At 39.3% G+C, this 11736-nt stretch overlaps 1 protein-coding gene across 2 annotated transcripts; it reads right to left on the bottom strand.

Annotated features, from left to right (window-relative positions):
• Nucleotides 1-5952: 5952 nt before the first annotated feature.
• Nucleotides 5953-10228, bottom strand: LOC137123740 (B-cell receptor CD22-like). Of its 2 annotated transcripts, none has more exons than XM_067497922.1 (10): nucleotides 10005-10228; nucleotides 9457-9765; nucleotides 9137-9370; nucleotides 8917-9021; nucleotides 8615-8830; nucleotides 7864-8199; nucleotides 7257-7514; nucleotides 6993-7089; nucleotides 6869-6911; nucleotides 5953-6782 (listed from the first exon to the last, which is right to left on the bottom strand). In XM_067497922.1, exons 1-10 carry the CDS (start codon nucleotides 10066-10068, stop codon nucleotides 6678-6680), a joined length of 1767 nt encoding a protein of 588 aa, XP_067354023.1. In that variant the 5' UTR covers nucleotides 10069-10228; the 3' UTR covers nucleotides 5953-6677. The 2 variants fall into 2 exon arrangements, with proteins under 2 accessions (XP_067354023.1, XP_067354024.1); XM_067497923.1 differs by having other exon boundaries at nucleotides 10017-10228.
• Between the last annotated feature and the right edge of the window lie 1508 nt (nucleotides 10229-11736).

The following is an 11736-nucleotide window of genomic DNA, read 5'->3' as shown; positions in this document are numbered from 1 at the left end:
CAGATCTAAGGCTACATTTCCAATAACTGATATAATGCTTCATTCTGATTGTTTTGCTGGCCACAACCTGTTTTTGTTAAAAGTTCCTGTTTGTAATGGACTTGTATCCAGCTTTATTGAGCACACAGTTGTTGTCTTAAACTGACATGAATGTGAATGAATTAACCTGAAAAGTAAGTCGTGTGTGTACAATTACAACAACTTCACATGTGCAAAAGTCAAGTTGTGCACATTTCTTCAAAAACTGCTTGGTTCTGAGGTTTTCCAGCTCCAACAGAAGCTTCACTCTATAAATCGAACAAGTCTTCACCATCTACCTATTTAGCTCTGTTTCTGTTGTTGACAGTTTTGGTTTTAATTTCTGCCAACCTACGAGATGCCAACACTGACTGACTAATTCAATTCAATTCAACTTTATTTATATAGCACCAATTCACAACAAAGTCATCTCAGGTCACTTTACAGAATAAAGTCAAGATTATAAAGATGTATAGAGAGAACCCAACAATTCCCCCTGGAGCAAGTCATAGGCAACAGTGGAGAGGGAAAACTCCCTTTAACGGAAGAAACCTCCAGCAGAACCAGGCTCAGGGTGAGCAGCCATCTGCCTTGACCGGTTGGGGCGAGTGGAAAATGGAGAGAGAAAAGAAAAGAGCAACAAAAAAAACAACGGGCAGGTTGGTAGAACCAGTAGCTGTACGCGGGAAGACACACAGCTTTAAAGCCAGGGACACCTGCAGAAAGGGAGAGAGAGGGAGACAGAAGGACGAAGACAACTATGGGAGAAAACACACAGAGTTAATGACATACAGTTGTGACAATTGTGGGATGAGAGGAAAGAGAGGGTCAAGAGGAGGAAAGGAGCTCAATGCATCGGGGTGGTGGGTCCCCCAGCAGTCTAAGCCTATGGCAGCAAAACTATAATAAACTATATGCTTTATTAAAGAGGAAGGTTTTAAGCCTGGACTTAAAAGTAGAGAGGGTGTTTGCTTTCCAAATCCGAACTGGGAGCTGGTTCCACAGTAGAGGAGCTTGATAGCTAAAGGTTCTGCCTCTAATTCTACCTTTGGAATTTCTGGGAACCACAAGAAGGTCTGCATTCTAAGATGGAAGTGGTCTACTGGGATGATATGGTGCTATGAGGTCTTCTATATATGATGGAGCCTGACCATTCAGAGCTTTATATGTAAGAAGCAGGGTTTTAAATTCTATTCTAGATTTAATGGGAAGCCAATGGAGAGAAGCTAGTGAAGGTGAAATATGATCTCTTGCTAGATCCAGTCAGCAGTCTTGCTGCAGCATTTTGGATTCATTGCAGGCTCTTTAGTGAGTTACTGGGGCATCCTGAAAGTAGGGAATTACAGTAGTCCAACCTAGAAGTAACAAATGCATGGACCAGTTTTTCAGCATCACTTTGAGACAGAATGCTCCTAATTTTGGCAATGTTCCGTAGGTGGAAGAAGGCTGTTCTAGAGATTTGTTTTATATGTGAGGTAAAGGACAAATCCTGGTCAAAAATAACTCCAAGGTTCCTTGCAGTAGTACTGGAGGCCAGACTTATGCCATCTAGAGTAACAATATATTTGTGGGCCCAAATACTTTGACTTCAGTTTTGTCTGAGTTTAGAAGTAAAAAACATCCTGGACTTTATCCCTTGTAGTGCTGCTTGAAGCTTTATTAACTGATTATTTTTATCTGGTTCCATAGATAAATATAGCTGGGTATCATCAGCATAGTGTTTTCTAATAATGTTGCCTAAAGGAGACATATATAAAGTAAAAAGTATTGGTCCTAACACAGAGCCTTGTGGAACTCCATAGCTAACCTTTGTGTGCATGGAGGATTCATCATTAACAAATTGAAATCTATCAGATACATAAGATTTAAACCAACCTAGTGCAGTTCCTTTAATCCCAATTTCATGTTCCAGTCTCTGTAATAAAATGTTGTGATCAATACTGTCGAATGCAGCACTAAGATTTAACAAAACAAGTATAGAGACGAGTCCATTATCTGAGGCCATGAGAAGATCGTTGGTGACTTTTACCAGTGCAGCTTCTGTACTAGGATGATCTCTAAACCCTGACTTAAAGTCTTCATACAAATTATTCCTATAAAAGGTGATCAAATAATAGTTTTGCAACTACTTTTTCAATTATTTTAGAAATAAAGGGGAGATTAGATATTGGTCTGTAATTGCCTAAAAGGTCAAGACAGGGATTTTTAAGTAGTGGTTTAATTACAGCTCCCTTATAGGCCTGTGGTACAAATCAGGTTTCTCAATATAGATTGATGATATCTAATATGAACGTTTCTATTAAAGGTAAAGCTTCCTTGAGCAGCTTAGTTGGAATAGGGTCTAGCAGACAGGTTGTTGGTTTAGATGAGGTAATAATTGAAGGTAGCTCAGAGAGATCTATGGGTAAAAAGCAGTCTAACAGGGATTGGGGCCTTACCGATGATTCTAGCAGAGAGAGATAGTTGAGCGGAAATATTGTTAAATTATCCGCTTCAATTCCATCAGGTCTGACGTGTGACTAAAACAGTGAGTGGGTTTATTTACATTTTGGGAAAAAAAAAGTTAAATCTAATAATGAATTAAACGCAGTGCTCAGGCAGTTACTGTCAGCATCTACATGAATGTTAAAGTCACCCACTATAATGACTTTATCTGTACTAAGCACTAAATCAGATAGAAAAATCAGAAAATTCAATCAAAATCTCTGAGTAAGGGACTGGAGGACGGTACATGATAACAAATAGTGGTTTTTGAGTTTTCCAGTTTGGGTGTGAAAGGTCAAGAGTAAGGCTCTCAAATGAGTTATAACTATGTTGAGGTTTAGGGTTTATTGATAAGCTAGAATGGAAGATTGCTGCAACTCGTCCACCTCTGCCTGTGCTTCTAGGAACATGATAATTAATATGACTTGGGGGGGTTGACTCATTTAAACTGACATATTCTTCCTGCTGCAACCAAGTTGAGACAAAATAAATCGACTTGATGATCATTTATCAAGTCATTTACTAACAGAGATTTAGAAGAGAGAAATCTGATATTTAATAATCCACATTTCATAGTTTTGGGGTTTTGTTAAGAGGAGTAGTTTTAACTTATTAGGTTATCATTAGTAACTCCTCTCGTTGTCGTTTTTAGTTTATGTAATTTAGTTGGTCGGGGAACAGACGCAGTCTCTGTATGTATGTGGGAGTTGTGGGGGGGTGACGGTTGTAAGGATACGGCAGAGAGGCGTGTAGGACTGGATCTCTGCATCCTAGGCTCAACTCTGGATCGTCCTGCTTTTGGTTGTCTAATAAAACCAGCCATATTTCTGGATAAGAAAGCTGCACCATCTGAAGTAGGATGGATGCCATCTCTCCTAATCAGCCTACGTTTTCCCCAAAAACGTTTCCAATTGTCTATGTAGCCCACATCGTTTGCTGGACACCACCTAGACAGCCAGCGGTTGAATGACGACATGCGGGTGTACATGTCGTCACTGGTCAGATTTGGCAGGGGTCCATAGAAAATTACGGAGTCCGACATTGTTTTGGCAAAGTTACACACCGATTCAACATTCATTTTAGTGACCTCCGATTTGCGTAATCAGGCGTCATTAACTCCCACGTGAATAATAATCTTACTGTATTTACGTTTATGTTTAGCCAGGAGTTTCAAATATGATTCAACGTCGCCCGCTCTGGCCCCAGGAAGACATTTGACTACGGCCGCTGGAGTCTAACTTCACGTTTCAGACTATAGAGCTGCCAATTGGTGGTGAACCTTGGGTGTCTGTTTAGCATTAGATCTCTTACGAACCGTCACCCAGCCGGACTGGCTTCCCGGCTGCTCGGTAACACTTATTAAATATACCATTATTAAGGAGGCAGAGGAAAAACGGAACATGAGACACACCGAGCAAGTGAGAGAAGGAGAGACAGAGCGAGACAGAGAAGCCATTGCTAACGGATAGCTGCTAAGCTAACGAAGCTAATAAAAGGTGAAATGTGGAATTTTGTAAACTTTAGCTGGTTATGTTTTACAAGAGCAGGTGCTTGTGTGATACACAATGTTACGACTCAAGTATTAATTCTTGTGTGAAGAAATCACTTATTTAAGTAAAATAAGAGCTGCAATTAATCAGTAAACAGTCCTGGGGTAGAAACCCAAGAGTGTGCAGAAACAGGAAGTGACGCAATACGCTTACCTGGCTAATGTCAACAGGCAATGAGCACATGCACAAAGAGGTGAGAAGCTAAAAGAAAACACGTAACCTCCAATATGACAACTGTGGTCACATTGTTGGACATCACATATTAATCAAATAATTATATGAAAAGAAATACACAGGTCTGAGTCACTTGTGAGCAATGGGGGTTGGACATGGGCCGCTCCAATATGTGTCTAAAGTGTCCAAAGTGACATGAGAGGAGTCATCCTCTACCACTCTCAGGATTTGTATTAAAGTTAGACCCAAATGCAACCACGGAGAGAGGGACTATAACAGACAAAGTAAACTTTATAATAAACAGCAGGAGGGGGAAGAAGTCCAACAGTTACTGCTAGAAGGAAAAACAGTACAGACAATGTAACCAAAACCCCAAAACTGGGCCCTACTGCACATCTTGACGGAAGGGACAGAGTTGGGTGGACGGGGTCTGGAGGCGGGCTTGGGCAAATCTATGGGTGGAAGCAGACAGTCCAGATGAGAAACCCTGAGAAGGAAATAAGGGGGTTCAGGCAGGCAGGCTGAGGAAGGGAGCCAGAGGAAGTACTGGAGACCGCAGGATGAAGCCCTCAGGGGGCCGGGCAGGGGGCCGGCGTCTGGAGCTACAATAGGACAGGAACAGGCGGTGTGTCAGCCAACCTAGGAACAGGTTCAGGAGTAACCGGTTTACTACACATATTGACTTAAGGGATGTAACCAAAGACAGACCCGACTACCTAAGACTCAAAATAAGACAAATACAACTACTAGGGGAGAGCCGACACAGAGAGCGTACACACAAACCAAAAACAGGAATAAACGATTAGTCAAACTGTGCGTACTACATCAGGGAACACAATAAACCGAACCTCAGACCAAAGAAATCACCTAACAGAGTCCTTGACCTAGAATCAGGAACTGGACACACAGCAGGAAGGAAGGCCGAGAACCTGGCCAGGGTCTGTGGAGAGAGCTGGCTACAAATAGACAAATGAACAGGTGAAAATAATCAGAGTTGATAATGACTGGTGAAGATGGCGGAATTAACTACGGAGCAGGAAGTGGGGAAAGGAGCTACAAAATAAAAGTCCAAACTAGGAAGTGAATCTGGTGAAGACAAAACGAAAGCCAGTTTTACTGCACACAGGTTGGCTTAGATTGGAAAAACACTATGGATTTAAAGACAAACCCTGAGAATGTGCTTTGTATCTGTAACACATACATTGGGAATATTGTGGAGTTTATGTTCTAAAGTATTTAAAATGTTTAACATTTGTTTGATTTGTAAGTTTGAATGGGTTTTATACATTCAGTCACAATTTAAAGCCACACTCCCTTTTGGCAATGAGAGTCTCTTCAAGGCAGTTATTGTTTTGCAGGAGGAGAAGTTGGTAGTCTCTGGCATTTGATTTCACAGCATTTGCATTGTCTGCGTATTTTGATGACGTGTGGAGCCTAATTTCTAAGTCCTGTCTTAGCCGACATGTTCTGCTGCAAGAAAGACTTTAGAAACTGTAGAAATCCCTAATGTTTCTGACCATCAATGGCAAATTATACTTGAATCATAAACTTGACTACGATTCAAGTATATGATTCAACCTTGTAACCTTGAATGTTTTGCATGTCACATATGACAATTTATTTTATTCATAGGTTTGTTTTGGTTCTGAAAAAAGGTTAATATAGAAATCAGCTTGTTGTTATTTAGTCTTTAATGTTTTTGCAGAAAAAAGAAATAATAGTAAAACACACACAATAATACAATTGAATATAGACTTAAGCAAATGTGCTTGTACAAACTTTTCCCTGTGTATTAAAAATATATAAAAAGACCTGTGATCACATCACAGTCTATATCAAAAAAACAACAACAGAAAAACAAGAATATGAATTCATTACATTTGAAATACATCCATTCTGTATTCTGCTTTATTGGGTGAGAAGCATAAAGACCTTGGACAGGTTTCCAGTCTATCACAGAGCTGACAGAGAGACAGACAATAATTCATTCAAACCTAAGGACAATCGAGAACAACCATTTGGACTATTGTAATTCGCTCTTTACGTGTCTTAACAAACATGTTAGAAATTGCCTTCAGATTGTTCAAAACTCAGCAGTGACGCTGTTAACAGGAACCAGTAGAAGAGTCCACATCACACCGGTTTTATATTCTCTTCACTGGTTAGCATTAAAATATAGAATTGAATAAAAACTTTCTGGTGCTCACTTATAGAGCCCTTCATGACAAGACTCCTGATTACGTCTCTGACCTGCTGACTCCTTATGGTTCCTCTAGAGCATTGAGGTCATCAGGTCAAAATCTACTTGTGGTCCCTAAAAACCATTTTAAAACTCGGGGATCTTTCTTTTCTGTCAGTGGCTCCGGGACTGTGAATGTGTGAATACGTGTGAAAACTGAACTGGCTCCTATGAAACAGGAAGTAAATGAAACAAAGGATGAGGTTAAATGTTTACATCTTTGCTCTGCCAGTTGTGTTTTCCTGCTGCCCTGCTGGTCCTGCCTTTGCTTCAGGATCCTTGGGGGGGAGAGCGATTGTCTCATACAGCATCTCCATCTTCAGGACAGAGAAAACAGATGACTGAGAGGACACACACACACACACACACACACCAATCTCCACATATAAAGTTTTGTACTCACCTGTCCAGTTCGTACAACAGTGGAGGTCAGACTTTTTTTCTTCCTGGATTTTATTCATATTATGCAAATTAATGTCTAAAATCAAGAAGACTTTGAATATAACTATAAAAATTAAAACAATTACCTCATCCACAGACAGAGTATTAATGGAGCACCAGGAAGTAGAAATGACAGCAAAGTCAGCCTTACTGCATTCATTATCAGTACGGATTTATCTCGAGCTGGAAAGAGGTCGATGTGTGATGTGAGTTACAAGTTAAATACAGTTAGTTATAGAATCTATTTAGCTGAAAAGTCATATGTGCATTTTTACGTGAAAGGAGACTCTGATTACAGCCTGGGTGAAATTTGACAACTATTCAATTCGAATGTAACAGCACACACTCACCATTGACAGTGAGGTTCTCCTCAGATGAACTGATGTTTTGGGGAGTTGGGACCACACAGGAGTAGTTCCCTGCATGCTGAAAGCCGACTGGGTCTAGAATCAGGTGTTTGTTTGGGCTCTCTGGCAGCGTCAGACGTCGACCGTTCAAGTACCAAATGTAGATGTTGTTGTCAGTCAGAGGACAGCTGGTGCTGCAGGTCAGTGTGACTCTCTGACCTTCTGTCACCTCTGCAGAAGGAGCCATTGTCACTTTCAGGCCTGAAAGATGGTTAGACATCATTTAAGCATTTATGTGCTTAAATTGAATATAATTTATTTTAGAGATCATATAAGATACATGGGAATTTAAATCAACCAAAGCAAAATGCCGAATGCATTTGAGCAAGTGTCAGGCACATTTTGAAAACTGAGTTTTATATCATAAATAATATCAGATTGTGTTCATACAAAAATACATCAGTATGATCCAAGTGCTATCTCATGAAAAGTGAAGCAGCCTTAAACTGTCTTGCACTGACATTAGTGATTATCACCTGCAGGAATATGGTGAACAAAACTAATTCTTTCTTTAAAAAAACATATTCGCTTATTTAAGAATACGAATTACCTGTGACTAATAAAATCACCCCAGGTACATGAAATGGTTTCCAGACTTCAAAGTTGTTGAACACAAATGCATATTCTCCTGAGTCGCTCTTCTTCAGCTCATGTATTGTCAGCGTGTGCTCGTCTTTCATGTTATCATATTTCTCCACTCTATTATCATCCTCAGTCAAACCTCCATCTGTGACCTCACCATGTCTCTTTATTTTATGCCATTTTTTAGTTCTGGTGTTCTGGCCATTGACATAGTAATTACTTGAAATGTTCACAGATGAACCTTCCAGAGCACAGATTCTCCTGCTGGGATAATTCACCGTCCAACATGAGTTGTTATCAGTGCCTGAAATTCAGAGTGGAACCTTTTAGTTACAGCTGTACAATCTTTACAAATCCAGCAAGTCGAACACCAACACTTGTCTAAGCACATATGATAAGTTTAATGGACATCGGAGACCTTGGATTTGACTTTATTTATTAACTGGGAACTCCAGAGCTTTTAACATGCTGGCCATGTAATTAACCAGGTGACCTTTAGTAAATGACCTCGCTCCTCAGTTTCTATCACTTCTGTCATTTGCTGTCAAAGTAAAAAGAAAATGAGTAAAAACACCAGATGCTGATCTGTTGTCTGTTATCCACCTTCACTGGTATGAATATTATTCAAAGGTTTCTTACTCCCCTATAATCATGTATACTAATGATACAAGTGCCCTGTTCTATAAGTTAAAAACACCCATAAGATGGTTCATACTCACAGATTTCATCTGAGAACAGGTCTTCATGACCCTTTACAGCACAGGAGACGGTTTCAGAATGAGTATCAAAACTTATTATGTCTTGCTTCTCACAAACAGTCAATAATTCTTTGTTCCAGTGCCACCTATAGGCAGTTTGAGGGTCAACCATGAGACAGCTGCTGTTGCAGCTCAGCTTTAAGGACGTCCCTATAGGAGTCTCTACGACATATACTTCTGTTGGGAGACGACAAAAACATGTTTTATTTTCTGTGATGTGTGTGGTGTGTATGTGTATCTGTGGAGGTTTGTAAAGACTGAACCTGTAGGATATGTGATGGAGCAGGATTCATCCTCTGATTTCTGCTGATAAGAACACATTCTCCCTTTAGCGTAGGTCACAGTGAAGCAGGTTGATGAGACAGAATCTGGTTTAAAATAAATGTTGAACATTAAATACAATTTAGTTCTGGTTGAGTGTTGTTAAGTGTTTCCTACATGTGCAACATATGAAGCCAAAGATTTTGTGATATCACCCCTCACCCACTGAGACGTCAGGTGCTCTGAGATCCTCGTAGCCTTTGATAGCACAGGAGTATGTGACTCCTTCCTCACTGTGGACCAGCTCTTGGTACCAGGGAGACCAGTCCTCATAGAGAAACTCTCTGTTCTTGTACCAGATGTAGGCTGCAGGTGTTTCAGTCAGAGCACAGCTGGTGCTGCACATCAGTGTTACTGTCTGATTCTCTGTGGTGGGAATCACCTTCACCTGCAGGTCTGAGATGATTGCGTGTTTAAAACAATAATCCATTAGCTGATGCTAGTCAACAATAATAACGATAAATAAATGGCAGTGTCTGTACCTGTAACATAGAGCTCAGTTCTTTTGGACTTGCAGTAAAAATCGTCATCTGTATTTTCTTTGCAGCAGTAAAATTTAGTATCACTTTCACTCAGGTTGTTGATCCTTAAAGTGAAGTTACTCTCTTCAGTCAAATTATATAGTGTATTCTCTCCATCTGCATACAGCTCTTTCCAGACATAATCGTCATTGCTGTGTCGAATGTACCATTTTGGGTTTGAAGTAAGTTTACGGGAGCAGGGCAGATCCACTGATAAACCTTTTAAAGCACAGATGCTGTTCACTCCCGGTCCATATTGTCCATAAACCCCTTGAATGAAAGATGTTATTAGACATTAATCATATAGTCTGATGTGTAAATATTAGGATACATACTAATCCTACAATTACACAATTGTGTAATTTGAGTCCTACATGTGTAAAAAATTGTTTTCATTCCCTGAGTTTTGAATTATTTTTATTCTAATTTACATCTGACAATTGAATTTTTGTTTGATACCTGTTACACATGTGTGTATAACTTAGTGTTGTAAAAAATAAGATACTTACAATTGTTCGTACCTGACATGTAGAGAATGAAACCCATAAAGATGCATCCAGTTTCTGGAAACATGGCTCTTGTGGTCCTTTAGTTTCTACTCATAAAATTAATTAATTGATTGCATCTGCTTTTTCACAGCAACTGCATAAAAGCAATTTTTAAAATATTAAAAATAAACCTCACCACCAAACGAACAACAGTCTTTCTAAAAAGCCAAGGCGAATGCTGAAGAGGAAAGAATTATCAAAATGATAGACAAATACCGTGAAGATATCACATCAAAGTCTTCCTTCCTCTTTTTGAGATTAACACAAGTGCATTAACAGACTTACAGAAAACATATATTTAAATAACATATATCACTTTTTAAAACGTTAAATCTAAAGTTTACAGGGTGTCATTATTTTTATCTCATTGTATATATATATATATATATATATTTTTTTTTTCTTACTTTTTTGTCATTTTGAAAGTTTGACAGAAGTATTGAAGTGTTGCATAATTATGTCAGTATTTTCAGGGTGAACACAGAAGTCACCAGTTTTATCTGCGGTTGGTTTTTAGTGCAGAAACAAAAAAAAAGCAGGAGGCCTGGAATGTAATCTGTATACTAATACAAGAGTCACAAAAAAAAACCCAAACACATTTATCTCTTTCCTTTATAGCTCCTTTATATTTTCACGTAGACTGTTTTCTGAATTTTGACTGTACTTCAGAAAGACTCTGCACTTTAGGTACATGCATGAAACCGTGTGTGCGTTAAATGTTTATCCTTGAAGTAAAAAGCTCCTTTTGCTACTAGCACTAGCTCGACAGTCAGAATGAGCCCCCTCGGCTCTAATACAGCTTTGCTTTACTCTTTGTTCTCCACAGCCCTTCAGTTAGTCGTCCTCAATGAAATTACAATAACTAAGAATCAAGCAGAAACGGACGCTGTTCTCTGATTGCTCGGAAGGACGAGCCTCACTCACGAACACTTATGCTGTTGAGTGAGGCTTGGTCTCAGAAGACTTTGACAGCTCCTCTCCACATTAAGATTAATTCAAAGCATTTGTTGATTGAGTAGCAACTTCGTCGGCCAAAGTGCACAGAAACACTTTTAAAAAGGTTCATGTCAAAACACAAGACTTAGTACAGTACAAAGAACAATTTTTTCCTTGCACCAGTTCCCGTATAAAAAAACCACTACACACGTCTCTATAGCTAATCAAAAAATAATTTTAGATAGGAATTTTTCTAAATGTTATATTTGCACGAGTCACAGAGATATGAATCAGTTAGGGTCTGATATCTGGTACAACGTTTTCTGAGAAGAGAATGTCAAAGATAATCTGTGCATGTGTGCAGTTTTTACATGGGTTGTGGTCTACAGGGTGTCAAGTTCTTAATACAACATCCTTTTTTCACATTCAATTCAACTTTATTTATACAGCGTCAATTCACAACAAATTCAACTAAAGGCACTTTACAGAATAAAGTCACGACTATAAAGATGCATAGAGAGAACCCAACAATCCCTCCTTGAACAAGCCATAGGTAGCAGTGGAGAGGAAAAACTCCCTTTAACGTAAGAAACGTGCAGCAGAACCAGGCTCAGGGTGAGCAGCCATCTGCCTTGACGGGTTGGGTTGAGTGGAAAGTGGAGAGAGAAAAGAAAAGAGCAAGAAAAGCAACAATAAAACATTGGGCAGCTTTCATTAGCAAATGTAAATATATTGCTTTCTAATCACAAAATAACAG

The sequence above is a fragment of the Channa argus genome, chromosome 3 (genome assembly GCF_033026475.1).
Source record: "Channa argus isolate prfri chromosome 3, Channa argus male v1.0, whole genome shotgun sequence".
Taxonomy (NCBI): Eukaryota; Metazoa; Chordata; class Actinopteri; order Anabantiformes; family Channidae; genus Channa; species Channa argus.
This window is presented reverse-complemented; position numbering and strand designations above follow the sequence as displayed.

Bases quoted from the DNA above. Each gene is read 5' to 3' on its own strand.
- LOC137123740 (XM_067497922.1), bottom strand. From the start codon at position 10,068: ATGTTTCCAGAAACTGGATGCATCTTTATGGGTTTCATTCTCTACATG. The intron at 7,515-7,863 runs GTAATTCGTATT...ACCATCTTTCAG, and splicing joins GGTGATTTTATTAGTCACAG to GCCTGAAAGTGACAATGGCT. The intron at 6,912-6,992 runs GTAATTGTTTTA...AATAAAATCCAG, and splicing joins ATACTCTGTCTGTGGATGAG to GAAGAAAAAAAGTCTGACCT.